This window comes from Vicugna pacos, chromosome 21 (genome assembly GCF_048564905.1).
Source record: "Vicugna pacos chromosome 21, VicPac4, whole genome shotgun sequence".
Taxonomy (NCBI): domain Eukaryota; kingdom Metazoa; phylum Chordata; class Mammalia; order Artiodactyla; family Camelidae; genus Vicugna; species Vicugna pacos.
The window spans coordinates 2,547,169-2,562,509 of record NC_133007.1 but is presented as its reverse complement, the minus strand read 5'-3'; the positions used below and the strand labels follow the sequence as shown (position 1 = coordinate 2,562,509).

Below are 15,341 nucleotides of genomic sequence, written 5' to 3'. Positions count from 1 at the left end.
TTAGGAAAAGTGTGGCCCAGACAGCTGGCCTCTATTCCTCTCAGCTTCAGGTGGGGCAGCTCGAAGGCAGGGGCCTGGAATCACGTGAAGTTTCATCCACTGATGTCTGATGTTTGATGTCGGCAGTGGGCTGTGGCTTAGGTGGGGCGGGCAGGTGGACCACCTCCCCTGGAACACGGAAGCTGTCTCTGTGGCCTGAGCTTGCCCGCCTGAGACTGGGTTCCAGGGTTAAGAGCGAGGCAGAAGCTGAAATGCCTTTTCAAACCGAGCCCTGCAGTTCACTCGGTGCCACTTTCACCATTTTCTGTTCATTAGGAGCAGGGCACTTAAGGTTGGCCCATATTCTCTTTTTTATGGAACTAATTTTGAAAATTTATGGAGACATTCAAAAACCAGCCTAATCTACTCACTAGCCACAATGTTTTGTTACTGCTTCCATACGAGAAATCCACTTGTCCCTACTCGGTCGTGAGCAGGCCTCGGTTGCTGTGGTGTTAGGCTCAGGCTCCAGCTTTCTGGAGTACAGCCCTTGGGTACACGCCTCTCAGTGCTGAGGCTTGAGGATAAGGAGACACGGGTTATTTGCCGCCCCACACCCGACATTCTGCTGAACTGCTGAGGGCTCCCTCGCTCACAGATGGAAGATGGGAGGCACGCTGGCCCGTAGCAGTTCTGCAATGCAGCCTGATGCTGCCGGCTCTTTGATTAGGACTTAGTCCTAACCCTGGGAGGGGTTCTCCTTCGCTGCCCTCTCTGAGCTCTTTGTTCTGTCCCTTTCATGAGCAGTGACCTGTGTTTGCAGCTGAGCAGTTCTCTCCAGCCAGCTTCCTCCTTGTAGACCTTCTAAGAAAAACCCAAAGGCCTCCTCCCATTTTGCACTGTCTTGTCTCTTTCAGTCCAAGCTAGCAAGCAGTAGTTTTGCTAGCACAGTTCTCTTTAAAACTTTGAATTTCCTGTGAATTTTATTGGGGTTCCTGCCATTGGAAAGGCTACTCTCACGTCTTTTTGAGATAAACTCTTCACCTTGGGCTTCCTGTGAAGCTGTTGGGGGGCCATGCCTTTGAAATTCTTATGCTTTTAAGATCTTTAAAGGAATTTGAGGCAGCACGTTAAATCTTTCCAAGGTCTTAACAAAGTCTTGGCTTCATCTTTAGACTGCTTTCCTGGCAGCACCCTAGATTTGATCCTCGCCCAGAAACCGTTTCTCTGCTTACCCATTATGTGACCATTGGGCATGTGGAGATGCTTTTAATGGGATACAGATACTTGAACCCAGTGAGTCCTGGTTCCTTTATATTCCATAATCTTTTTGTTTGTTTGTTTTAGCTTCTCTGTCTCATCAGTTTTACTTTCAGCTGTTCGGTAGCAAGAGTCCCGTTTCCTCTGGTTTCAGTGTCATTTCCTTCCCTGGCCTAGAAGCCTTCACTCTCAGCCCTTCAAGGGCCCTCAGGCTTCCACTCACAGTCTCGTGGACACTTTGGGTTTTCACTCTTACTCTTCTCTACATCTGTTCAGGTTTCACCTACCTCCAGGTGCAAAGGGCATCCCCACATTTTGAGTTCTTTTTTAATGGCTGTGCCCCATTTTTAATATCAATATCTGTGCCAGTTATTTATTGCTAATAATTTATATAATAAACTGCCTCAAAACCTGGTGACTCAAAACAGCATTTGCTTGGTTCCCAAATGTGTGTTTAGACAAGGCTCAGTGGAGCCAGCTCATTTTTTCTCCACTTGGCATCAAGCGGGCTGTAGAATAATCTAAAGGCTTGTTCATGCCCATGTCTGGAAGTTGGAGCTGGCTTTGGTTAAGGACATTCCCTGGGGTCATCAGCTGGGACAGCTGTGTGTACAAAGACTCAGTAGGTGGCCTGGGCTTCACAGCGTGGTGACTGGGTTCTAAGGGTGAGCATCCCTATGGAGTGAAAGTCAGAGGCCATTTAGCCTTAGAAATCACACAGCAGTGCCCCCACATTCTGTCCCCTAGAAACCAGTTAACTGAGGCCAGTACCTACTTCAGGGGAGGGAATTTCGCAGGGGAAGTGTCAAGGAATTTGTAGAGATGTTTTACAACCACCACCTCTGCCTGCCTTGTCTTAGCAAACAATCCTTCTATCTGAAGGAGAGCAGTTCTTCCCAAGTCAGTGTCACTGAAATTCCAGCAAGTTTTTTTGTTTGTTTTTGTTGAATATGTTCTCTTGTTTTGTGGAGAACCACACAGGATTACAAGAATGAAGGCTGTTTTGTTTGTTTAGAAAAATGTATAGGTCATCTTACTAAACCACTACACTAGGAGATGGATTTCTCCTTAACTCTGTGAATCATTCATTGCTCCTTGGAGTGCAATTCAAACAAGCATAAGATATTTGTAGTTCAGAGAAGGGCTTATGGCATTAGAATCCATATTTGTAAGATGTATTAATTGCAGTCTTTTTTTCAAAGTCTTGTTTTGGGAGGCATTTATTAATTCAGCCCTAATTAACTCAATATGATCTCCCTAAAACTTTAAAAATCATGAAGAGTTAAGACTTGGGGAAGGAAAGGGTAAGAGACTTTCTACTAAGAGGTGCCTTGTAGTCATTTTATGTAGGAAAGACATGAAACAATTACAGAAACATAAGAGTGTAAAATCAAGTACAAATGTATAACAAAGATGATGACAGTAAACAGTATATTTTTGTGACTCTTGGTTGTTTGAACTTTTTTTCTTGATTTTCTGAGTAATTTGAGTTTCTCCATTCCACAAGGTAGATATACCATTTTATTGTAACTGAATTTATTTCAACCTTTGATGCTGGGTTAGAGTTAGGCTGTTCTCAGTCTGCTAAACTCATTGCCAAACAATTTTACCTTTTTCACGCAGAATGCTGATCTTCCAGCAAAAGAGGAATCTACGTCTTCAGTACTTCTCCATCTGAGTGCAGAAACTCAGCTTCTTCTAAAAGAGATATTATCTGTGAAACAGATGCAAAAGAAATGTGAAGCACTAGAGGAGGAGAAGAAGAAGTTAGAGGAAGAAGCAGTAAACCTCAGACGTCACCTCGAAATGAATACAGTGGAACACAGTCAAGTGGAGCAGGACAAACGGGAGACTGAAGAACAAGCAAGATGTGATGTAGTAGAAGCACTGAAAGAGCTCAGGCGAGCTATGCAGTACAGACGGGAAACTGAAAAGCAAGGAAGACATGATGTAGTAGAAAAACTGAAAGAAATCAGCCAGTTTTTACAGGTGAGACACTGATCTGTAAGGTGCTTTAACTCACTTCGCTGAGAATTACAGTTCGGATGTGTACATTTTATGTGTTCCCTCTACTTCCCATATAGCAGTTTGTTTTGTAGATTTCTGGAAGGAAGGCCGCATTTGTTACTCCCTTTAAATAATTCAGTTTCCATCATTACTATCACTAAATTGATGTTTCAGAACAACTCTCACTAGACAATCGTTTTTAAGACCAATTTGTGTAAATCAAGACCACTAGGAGGAAAAGCATATGTTGTGATGTAATACTGTGCCACATTCTTGGATTACTCCTAGGTTGTATTCTTCAATTTTTAAAAGTTTAGATTGATCCTATTATTCTTTGAACTATCACATTACATGAGTACTAATGTAAGGGTGATTCCACTTTCATTTCATAATTCAGATTTAATTCACTTGATATTGATGATAAGTATTTTAAAGTTCAGCTTTTTTTCACACTTAAAATTGCTCTCTGAATCACTGACTCAAAACTAAAGGGAACAAATATACTGTAATTACTCAGGTTGTAAGTATTTTTAAAATTGTGTCCTTTTAATTTGCTGTAGGCACAAGCAGCATCTCAGGAAGACTTGCTCAGAGAGTGTAAATGCACTTCAGTCAGTCAGATGGAACGCAGAGTTCAAGACCTGGAAACGGAACTGAGAAGGAAAACTTCTCAGTTTGATTGTAATGAAAAAGAATTGGAAAAATACAGGCAGCTGTACCTGGAAGAGCTAAAAAATAGAGTGTCACTGGCAAATCAACTAAACTCGTAAGTCAAAATGTAGAATGATAGAAAATAATTTAGGTCACTAACTTGCCTCTAAGTCATGATTTTTATTGAGCCAGGTTCGTGAGGTGGGTAGCAAGTAAATGCTGACTAGACAGTGTAATTTTGGGAAATGGTGTTAGTAAATGAACTCTCATTTAAAATGTCAGTCCAGGGCAGTTTGCATCTCCCTGCCTTTTGCTACTTTTACATGACTTTATTTTTTATATTTGCATATATTTAACCTGGTCTAGTCTTTAAGCTAGGGGTTTTGCAAACTTCGTAATTTAGACAGCCATATTATCACAAAATTTCTAGTTGGAATTCCCATAAATAGAAATGTTAATGAGTTTAAAACTGTGTTTTGGAAGAGTACAACATAAACCCAAGGGGCCCAATTCTGGTGTTTGGTGAATTTACTTTCTTGATTGTGATATTTGGTGTCACCGCTCGTGGGCACCCTGAGACGAAGTACTGTGTCCTTCTAAGTTTGTCTCCGCTATGTAAAGGCATGCTTGGGGAATAGGGGGAAGTTCACATCTGGGTGAAGGGCAGTATAGTAGTTCACAAAGTGGCTAAAAAGAATATGGTGGCCTGCCCGAGGGGGTGTGTGGAAGACCGAAAGGGCAGGTCCCACCTCCGGTGCCTGAGTAGCAGTGTTATGAGCTACAGGTCTCCCCGCTATCCAAAACTAGAGTGTTCCTATGAAAGTTGTCGGTGTAAAGCAAAAAGGCAATTACCTTAGGACACATCTTGCTGGTGGATGCATAAAATAATGCATAAAGCACAGGTGCTCACAGACACAGTCCAAAGCCGTGGCGGCGTGATGCCGGGATACTGAGCGTGGTCTGGGAAAGGAGCTCGGTGGGGCCCCCCTCTCGCTGCTCGGGGTGCCCATTGCCCCCCTGATGGCTTGGGCTAAAACAAGCACCCAGTGCTATTCTGGCTTTTAGCTTTTTTTTTTTTTTATGAAAGTGAAAATCCGCTTGAGGGTTTTTTTTGGTTATGGAAAACAGGTGCTGATGTAGGCCTCTGGTAAAAGCAAAGTAACAAAGTGAGCTTTGGGACATTGGGGGACCCTTGAAATTGCCCCCTGGCGCTGTCGTAGTTCTTTCCCACCATCGACTCTGCCGCCTGGTGCCCCCCAGAGGTGGTGGCTCTAAACTGTTCCTCAGTGCCGCATGCTTGATTTCTCCCAGGTAATGCGTGAATGTGTATATAAGGGGGGTGAAAGCAAATGCTTGAAAATGGCTTTGAGGGATGGTTTAGTTTTTATTTCTGAACTGGTTTCCTGAGGGTGAGTATGTCTAGGTGCAGCCAGTGCAGAAGGCAGTGGGGGTCCTCTGTGGGGGCGTCTCCATCTCTGACTCTCCCCACTTTGAAGTACTTGTTAGTTAAGGGCCCCCCCAGGGACATACGTCCTTCTTTAGGACAGTTTTAAACTGTAATCATTTACAGTAGGTCTTCGCTGATGTATTTTTGGTGTTCAAACGCAGTTTAATGGGACAATCTGTTTACAATTATAGAAACTTCAGAAATACACATCACTTAGGAAGAAAACAAAATGAATGAAATCTGTGCTTTGCGATCCTCGCAGGGCTAATGAGAGGCTGGCTGAGATGAACACTGAACTTCAGCTGGAGAAACAGCACAAGAGTTCTTTCCTCGGCTCTGTTCCCGCACGGCCTGTTGACAGACCACCTCCTGCTGAAAGTTCTAGTACTGCTGAAAGTTCTAGTACTAGCGTGGAGCCCGAAAGGAGTCGTCCTACTCGAAAAAGGCGCTTCAGGAATTTTCCACACCCTACAACCAGCATGAGCGATCTATTGAAGGTTAGTTATGTTATCTTCTTTCCCTTGGGTTTCAGATTTCTGATACAATTCTTGTTTTTAATTTGATGAGATTCTGAGTTGTTTATTTGACTTACGCACACTAAGTAAAAGCCATAATTAATCGTGCTAATGAAGGAGACAGAAATTTTATTTTTGAAGTCCCAGGACTTGTAATTTTCAAGAGATACCTGTCATAAACTTTATTCAATAAATGCAACTAAAGTGACAAATTTTAAAATTCTTAAAAAGCTCCATTTTAAATTCTATTTTAGAAATTAAGTATTATTGCCTAATAACTAGAGATACACTTTCCAATGTTTGGTGTAGCTTCTGATTGATTTCGGTTTGGCATTGGTTCATAGTGATTTTCAAGTTTTGCTGCACCCCAGTTTTTCTACCCCTCAGCATAAGTAAATGATTGTCATCGAGATACTTAACCAGATATGGATGTTTTTTATTTAAAGGAATCCAAGGTAAATTCTTTTTGTGAATTCAATAAACTTGTAACACTAAAAACATTAAGTTCTGTTTTTAAGTTTAAAATTTTTATCATTTTCTCCTGTAAGAGTACATTCTTAATTGCTATTTTACTTACAGCATTGTTATTTTAATGGTTATAAAATGTCTTACTGAGCAATTGTAGGACATTTCTAAAGATGTAGTCAAGTAAAGCAAATATTTAAATTTTTAAAATGAAGTTCGCTTATGTCTCTGTCTTGCCCTCACCTGCAGGAATACCGAGGTGGCAATGATAGGGAGTCTTTAAATTACAACCAGTTTTCGTTGTCTATCGTTGTTAAAATAGCCATTGAAATCGGTGCACGTGGGTTTCTGGTTTGATGGTGTTTTCGTGATCTTGATGCAGAGAAGGGTAGCACGGGCCCTTGTTGAGTGAGGTCTCAACCTGCTTTTTCTCACTTGGCTTCATGTCATAATAAATCAAAGAAGGAAAAAGCTCAGGTTTCATAGACAGTGTTGTGGGTAAATTGAGCCTAAGTGCTTCAGAGTCATGAAACCGGACTGCGTGGTGTTAAAAAAAAATGCATGGCTAACACTCCCGCCAGTGGATAAGCATGATGCAAACTCGAAATGTTTTCATTAGTTGTCACCAAGAAATCAATAGTGTGTCTCTTTGCAGGATGATGGCGGAAGAGTGTGAGTGCAAAAGCAATGCAGGAGAAGACTCCTGAGGACAGTAGTTTCTTTTAATGCTTTTGGAGGAAAGACGTGTCTGTTTTTTAGTACTTGTAGGTACACAGGAAAATAATTTATTTTAAACTCAGTGTTGTAGTTCCAAGGTATATGTAGTTCTTCTGTGGGGCCGTGGGGCTGTGGGGCCGAATCATGCTGGGTTGAGCAGGGAGGTTAACAAGCCCCGCTCTGTCCGGGTGCAGAGACACGGCTCCCTCAGCGCTGCCGGGCGCCTCACAGGAGCTATTATTGTACTGTTACTGCTTACAGATTTCTTAGACTTAGAGAAAGAAGATGCCTTGTGGAATTGCTAGGGAGGTAATTACTTCTGCTGGGAAAACATAAAGTAATGCTATGCGAGCTGTGAACATACTGTTTAAAATGACAGAAAGGGATGTGTTTTTGCATGGGGCTTAACAAAACAACAGACTTCCACAGCTTTTCAGCTATGGTTCTAGAAAGCAAAATGTCAAAAATGGCATTGGGATTGAATGTAACATTCTCCTTTATGTGCAAGGTTTTAACATTTTGGACTGTTCCTACTGTGAAGTTCCAGCTTACTCAGCATTTTTTTTCTAACTTGACAGAAGTATTGCTCTAAGTCTGTGATTTTAGTGGTGCTGGTGGTCGAAGCAAGTTTTTTCCAGTTGATAACACTTGGGTTTATTGCCTCTCTTACTGCTGCATGAAGTACAGCCTTGTCCCTTGACATTGTTGTAGTGGTAATAGATGGACCCCATATCTGCTTTGCCAGTTTGTACCCTCAGATTTCACATTCTAGTTATTTCTGGGATGTTTTGTCCTACATGTCAGAAGCAATTTTACAATTTTACTCAATTATGTTACTCAATTATATTACTATAAAATACAAAAAGTTAAAATTAGCCTGAGCAGATACATCACTGTTAGATATTCTTGCACATAGAATTTTTTTCTGAGAACTGAAAACTTAAAAATTGATCCCAGACAGTATTATAACAGACAAAATTTCTCTGTTTTAAAGACTTTTTTATGTTCAAGAGTTTTTAAGTATTGGTGTGCCTAACATGAAGCATGGCCACAATAGTTAATAAATGTCCTTCAAATCTATTTTAAATAGGATGACTAAATTTTACACTCACCGATTTTGGACTTTTGGTGTATTACTGACACTTTCAAACATCTTCTAATGATTTATTTAACTAATTTTTAAATTTCTCAAATGTCCATTCAGTTTAGCTGCCCCTTTTCTAAATGGGGTTATACCAGTGCACCAGAGGTAAAACGATTAATATTCCTAAGACTTTAACTTTTTACATGACACAGCACTGCGTCTCAGCAGGATCTGGTCACGTTTCTTTTAAAAGTAGGCTTCCAAGGCAGGGCACATCCACTCTGAATTTTAATTCTAATCAAACTATCACAGTAGTTAAGCTCACCTCTCGTAAGGCAGGAGCAGAGTTCAGTAACCTTGTTTCTGCTATCAGCTTTCTGCCCTGTGGACTCCCTCCTGCCCTCTTTCCATTTTGTCTGAATGGACAAATGAGGAAGCGTGTTATCTTTTGAAAGCCAGTCACTCAGCTTCTTCCAGTTCTTTTTCTTTCATTCACTTTTTTCTCTGTAGTTAATTTTTTAGCTCCTTGATCAACAAATTCTTTCTCATTTCTTTTCTCTGCAGCAAAATACATGTATTTAATAGTTACATGCTGACAAGTGTCATTTCCTTCATTAACCTATTTACAACAGTATGATGAATCAGAGTGGTTAAATGACTTGATTTTATTACATTTCTGGAATTGTACTTATTTTTATAACATTTAAAATAAGAACGATACCAAGTTTTAACTTAAAATTATCAATAATCTGAAAATATATTCACTTTGGTAATGAACATGTGTGTCTACGTGTGTGACAAGTCTGTTTTTATCAAATTGATCTCGGAAAGGGCAGCATTATCTTCCAGCCTGTGACCTGAGTTTTGACCTCAATCCTGCAGTGTCCCCAGTGGGACCTTCCATTTCTATGGGACATAGTCTGCAAACCGCCAGTTATGAGAGAATCCTCCTAATTAAAAATCATTAGAATTAAAACTTGCTGATACATTGTCTTCCTGTGTATAATTTTCTCACCTTACTGTGTTTTTGTTAAATGGAAAAGTTTAAGTAAAACTGCAGGTGCCTTCTCCTTATTAATGTTGGACTTCAGACCACTTCCACCATCTGGACATGGGGGTCCTCACCTAGAAATAAGCATAAGGGTCCCAGAAGTATGTGTTTAGGAAAACAGCTTTGCAGAGGAAAAGAGAGTAATCTACATTCAACTCGTGTAAAAGTGTGATCTACATTTTGCATAGTGTTAATTAATGGTTATATGAAATTATTTCTGTCAAGGCTTCTCCCTTCATCTGCTAGGCGTTTTTCACTTCACAGGACCCTCCTGGCACTGTTGTCATGTTGTTGATGGCATAAGGCCTCTCTAGAACGCTCTTGTCAGACAGTGTTATGGAAAACAGTCTCTGAAAATATTGGCAAATGGTAGCCCCAAATTTTGTCTTTGCACCTAACATTTACAGAAGCCTCGGCTCTCATGTCGCTGTTACCACCACAGTGTTTATGTCTGGTGTACTGTTTAGAACCTGTTTAGTGAGCGGGTGACTTTCATAAGAAAGGCTTTTAAAAGAGCACTCTAGATGGGGACACTTGTAGTTTGAAGTGTCCCCACACATTTCATAATTAAATACGTAACTAAGTCAAGTTTCAAAAAGTTGGCCCTAGTCTCTAGAAGGGAAACAAAGTTACAGTCAAAGAATTAGGTATTGTTTTCCTTGTTTCTAGCTCTAGGAAGTTGTGAATCAGAAACCAACTTTGAAAACTGGCGCTAGCCTCTCCTTCTCTTCAAGCAGATTTTCTGACATAAATATTTTAGTCATCTACAGAGAGCAAAATACATTTGCTTAACTTGTCTGCCAGTAGAATTTTCACTTGACATTATAACAGAACCCCTTCCTTCATTTTATGTGTCTAAGATTCTGTGCTAAAAACATTAGCATAGAACAGACCTTAAAATTTTAGTTTTCTAAAAGTGCAGGAATGGAAAGCTCATTTTAAGGAAAAATCCATTCAAGTTAAAAAAAGCTAAAATTTACAAAGGGCAGTTTTTCTAAGAACTGCAGAGCAATGCATTCAGTGTGAAACATGACTTGAACTGTTGAAACTCTTCGTGCCAGTAAGATCGGGCGTTGCCCTCTGAGATTATGTGTATCAGACAGGGCAGTGTTTACTGTGCTTTTCATCAGGGGAATCTAAGTAGCCTCACAGATATGTGTTCTCTGTTATCTAAAATCGAAGTAAGTAGGAATTTATTTTATTTTATTCATGTGATTATTTTTCTATTTAAGCAATCCCCACATTAAGTCAAGTCTCTAAAAGTATTATTTAAAGGCCACATTTCATAAGCTAACTCATTCCTATGGTAGTGTTTCTTGTTTCACTTAAACATTAAAAATATTTGACTTATTGCAGATGCGGAAGAAGCTGATAAACAATGTATCTAGAGAATTAAAAGAAGGTATGTTGCCAACATTTCTGAATTAAATTTAGACGTTGATTTCTGAAATACACTCTAAACAGTAAATGGCACCCCTTTCTATTGCTTGAATAACAGATACCATGTTAAGCTTTTTTCTTATACATAGCTGATGAAAAATGTGAGAGCATAATTTCATTCATAATGATAAATATACTTATTCCTCATTTATTCATCATGATCCATAGCTTTAAAAAAAAACTCAAGAAGTCTGTGTTCTCTATTTCTGGCTGTGCCCTTCCTCTCCTGCTGTCCCCATGGGCCTGTCACCTGCACACGGACCTGTTTTCAGAAAGCGTGGAGGTCATCAGCTTCTCGAGTTTCTGGTAGTGACTGAGGCCAAAAACCCAGACTCAGGCAATCTCAGTTCATATAGCTGTCACCTGGTGGGTGACAATTTCTTGTCATTCACTTTGTCACTGGTTAACCTTTTGCCCTCACGAAAAATCCCAAATTCCTTAGCTTGGAAGAAAAACACCCACATCGATTTGGCTTTTGCCAGAGTCTTCAGCCGTATCTCTTTTCTCCCCTGCTCTGCCCCTTGGCTCCAGCGACTGGTCAGACTGCGTCCAGCTCCGCGGGTGCCCTTCCTGCCTCTGCTCTTTGTGTTTGCTTCTTTCCTCTCCCTCCCACACTTTCTCCTCCTTCAGGTATCTGCTTACACATCACGGCCACCAAAGAGGGGACAATATTGACACAAAGCTGGACGTCCTTTCTGAGTGTTCAACTCTGCCCTCTTTTATACCTGTCATGGCATTTATGTCTCTGTACCGAAACTGCCTGTTCATCTATTTGCCAGTTTACGGTACATGATCTTTCAGTTCAGGGTGGACTGTCATCTTCATCTTGTGGTTCCAGTGCTTGTCACAGTGCCTTAGCCCATGGTTGCTGAGTAAATGAATGAAGAATGAGAAAACCAGGCTCTCTGATCCTTAGCCACAAGAGCAGTTAATTCAACATGCAGCCCTGGGCAAAGTCTAGAGTAGTAATCTTGTGTTTTGTGTTGTAATCGTATGTAGGTATTTTTCATTCTTCTTAAAACTTGGAAAAGTCTCAGCTTTTCTTAAAAAGTAAGCTGACATTGAGTTACCTATGAAGAATTTTAAGTAAAGAACCTAATTCTTTCTCATTTTCTTTCCAGCTACTACTGAACTTGAATCTAAGTCCTATAGACTCTCTCGTAGGCTTGATGGATGAGTCAAGTCTAAGTGAAGATCTGATTTCAAAAGCACGTCAAGAATATGTGGAGATTTTGAAGAAAAAGTGCACGATGTACAAGATAAATAGTAAACGTTTTACCTGCTGGGCTGTTTGCTGAACATTTTAGTTATTTCCCGTTAAGATACTGACACTGTTTATTAAGGGAAAATACTCTTGCATTCTATGTGCATGATTAAAATTTATGAAGTATTTTAAACCACGTTTTTCTGCATCTCATTGACTTTCAAGCAGATTTTGGGAATAAAACCCAGCACTTTGGAGTATTATATACTCAAACCGAGCCCGGATGCCAGCTGTTTAAACAACACCCAACCACCCACAAAACTTGTCGTTGATGTTGAGCAGTGTTGATTGATAGCTTTTTTGAATTTTCCAGTGTTAATCACTGTCTATAGACCTAAAGATTTAGACGGACAGCGTTTGGATCTGCTGTGGCTGTTCCAGTGTTCTGATGGATCCCAACAATCGTTACGGTGCCATCAGCCTTTCTGCATGTTACCTTAAACACTGATTCACAGATGATTCCTCATGGAGAAATGAAACCTGCCTCAGGCTTTTCATCTTCTCTTATTTATTTACTTACCTTTTGGAAACAGTCTTAAAATTAAAGACAAGTTCTGAGCACCAGACGCAAACGGACGTTGTCACAAACCTGTCATCTCTCCCGTACATTCTCCTAAGGCGTCATTTCTCTTTCCTAAATGCACTTGTTCTACCGTAAGTTCTCTTGCTCTTCCCTCTCGCCAAGAAGTCATTTGTTTTTCAGAAAGTGCCTTTCTCCTTTTCCTGTCACGTGTTAAATTGTATGTAAGCCCCCACTTGTAGCCACCCCTTCAAGTCCCATTGCTTTGTGAACTCTTGCACGTGTCCATACGTAATTTTTTCCTCACAGTAATCTGCTTTAGTCTGTTTAATTTGCAGGTTCCCAGTTGCTGAATGTAAGACGGTAAAGGAAATACTCTCCTTCTCGACAGTTTCCAGGAGCTGAGATTTTAGTAACTCCTTAGACCCTTTATTCCCTTTCCTGTCTTTTCAGTGGGCTTACTTGGCAAAACTCCCAGCTGCACAACAGACTGATTCTCATTCTTCCCCCTTACGTCCCCCCAGGCGTCTAAGTGCTGCTGAAGAAAGTCACGCACTGCCCAGCGGTCCTACTTCTTTTACTTAGTTGATTTGCACCTTCTTCCTTCTCAGCGATGTTTTCAAATCCCCTCTCTGTAAACACCTCCCTGTTGCTTCCCTCTCACTTGAACCAGACAGTCTTACTTCTGACGACAAACTTCCTGAGAGATCTGCCTGCTTCCCCACCAGCAGTCTGTCCCCACCCACCCTGGTGTGTCTTCCCCTTCCTCCATTCCCACGCAGCGAGTCACTGGTGACTCCCACGTCTAAACCAAAGTGACACCTTTCCGGCCCTTGTCTAACTGGCCTTCTCATGCCTCCGGGTGTTCCATGTGACCGACCTCTGGAACCGACCGCTGCCTGCAGCAAGATGACGTTGAAGGTGAGGGCCGCAGCCTTCTTGGTGAGCTCATTCCGTTTACCCTGGCTGTCTCCCATGGGTAAAGACAGGAAGTACACATTACTCAATTTTTGTTTATTTTTCTCGTGTTAGTCTGCCTCACGTCAGGTTAATTCTCAGACCAGCCAGATGAGCCTAGAAGGGTGGAGGAACGCTCCCCGCCCCCACCCCAGCACAAGCCTGAGCACAGGTAGCTGCCACGCCTGCAGGGAAGAGATCGATCACAAACTCCGCTATTTCTACTGCACTAGCCAGTGAGCTGAAGCTCACCTGCATGTCCTCCAGGCTGCGGTGGGGTCGCTGCTCCCGGCAGCAGAAGACTGCCTTTGTGAAAGGAAAATAAAAATGGAGTCTGCGTTGCTCGAGAGGGCTCACTAAGAAGGTGTGACTTACGCACATCTCAGCCCACGTAGAATCCGGCCCTGTGAGCATTTATGGCCCTAATGAAGCCATCCGGAACGCCTGCCAGAAGCTTAAGATACTTCCTAAGCCCCCACCCTGAAATAAGCTGATTCCTGGAGAGGGTCACTTGGCTTCCACGGCCCCGTCTGGCTGCCCTGTGGGTCAGCAGGAGCCAGGTGGTGTGATGGGAGGGCTGAGTGGCCATGGGACTGTGGGAGGGGCAGAGTGATCAGGTCCAGAAGGACAGGGACATGGAGCAGCAGCCTTGGAGGGCCCCACCCCGAGGTCCCTGTGGGACCTGAGCCTGAGCTTTCAGCTCTGGGGCTCGGAGCTCAGCAGGGTGGGGCGGCCCCGGCAGGGCTGTGGGGTCCCAGGGTGACTGTTGTGAGGACCACCTGCTATCCTCGGGAGACCAGGGCCTGGGGTCTAGCTGGCCACCCCTCTCCAGGTGACCTCTGGGGCCTCAGTGTTCCCATCTGAGAAGCAGGGATAGCATGTCTTAAATTGGAGGGTGGCTGTGAGAACTACGTGGAAAACGGGTGCAGAGGGCTGCAAATGGGTCTGGCGCAAAGTGGCCAGTAAACACTTGTGGGAATGACCCCTCCCGGGAGCTGGTAGCCTTTGGAGACCCCGCTGAGCCGTGCATGCTCTCCTCCTCCATCTGAGCGTGACAGCCACCACGTCCCAGGAGGGCATGCAGGGAGCCGGCCACCCTCCTGCCCCCAGGATGGCTCAGCGGATATTTGCTTCAGGAACCAGAGAACTTCTTCTGGACTGTTGTAGGGTGATCACACAAACGCATCCACATTGCACTTGGGGAGAGGGAGCCAGTGACTTCGGAGCTGCAGGAGGTGCAAGGCTGCTGTATCCCTTTGCGCTCACCGCAGGCTCTTGAGAAAAAGAGAAAAGGGGGCTCTAAGGTCAGGGGCTCGTCCGGGTCACGCTGCAGGATTTGACCCCAGGCCGTGTCCCTGCACACCCAGCCTTCTTGGCCGGCAGGGAGCCTTCTGCAAGAGAGATGGATGCTGTTTTACATGCGATCGCCAATTTCCTCCTCGTTCAGTTGCCACGGAAACAGTCGTGGTGGCCCCACAGAGGCGGGAGTGAAGGCGAAGCCTGCCCTCGGGCCCTGGTCATCTCTGCTGGTGAGGGGGTGGGTGGTGTGGGGCCGGGCCTTGAAATTTCCGTGGCATCCTGGTGTCGAGTGCCCGCCTCCCTCCATCACATTCACCCCGACCTCTTCCTCCACAGAGAAGAACGACAGCCATGGGAGGGGTGTTTCAAGGGGACTCCCGTGGAAACGGAGAGTAGCCTGCAGCTCCCTTTCCTCCGGCAGGTGTTGAGCTGCAGCCAGCGCAGCTCTCCAGCATTCCCTTTGCAGGGCCTCGGTGCTTGCAGACCGTTAATCAGCCGTTGCCTGGATAAATCCACGCACCCCTTAGTTTTCTCCTGCAGCCCTTGTGCATCCTTCCACTCACTCCTTTATCCAGCAGGTTTGCATTCTCACCTGCACAGCCTTTTGCTCAATGAGAGAGGGTTGACATGGACTGTATAACCTCTCTGAGCCTCACCTTTCTCATCTGATAAATGGGAACATGGG

General features: G+C 43.2%; 1 protein-coding gene across 1 annotated transcript in view; it reads left to right on the top strand.

Moving 5' to 3' along the window:
* The window catches only part of LOC140688153 (ankyrin repeat domain-containing protein 26-like), a 48,867-nt gene extending 36,854 nt beyond the window's left edge, over positions 1-12,013 (top strand). Inside the window, exons 26-30 of the mRNA XM_072946905.1 lie at positions 2,863-3,228; positions 3,807-4,012; positions 5,607-5,841; positions 10,533-10,578; positions 11,738-12,013. Coding sequence (XP_072803006.1) covers positions 2,863-3,228; positions 3,807-4,012; positions 5,607-5,841; positions 10,533-10,578; positions 11,738-11,793 — 909 coding nt within the window. The 3' untranslated portion in view covers positions 11,794-12,013. The remainder of the gene's footprint in view (positions 1-2,862; positions 3,229-3,806; positions 4,013-5,606; positions 5,842-10,532; positions 10,579-11,737) is intronic.
* The last annotated feature ends 3,328 nt before the right edge of the window (positions 12,014-15,341 follow it).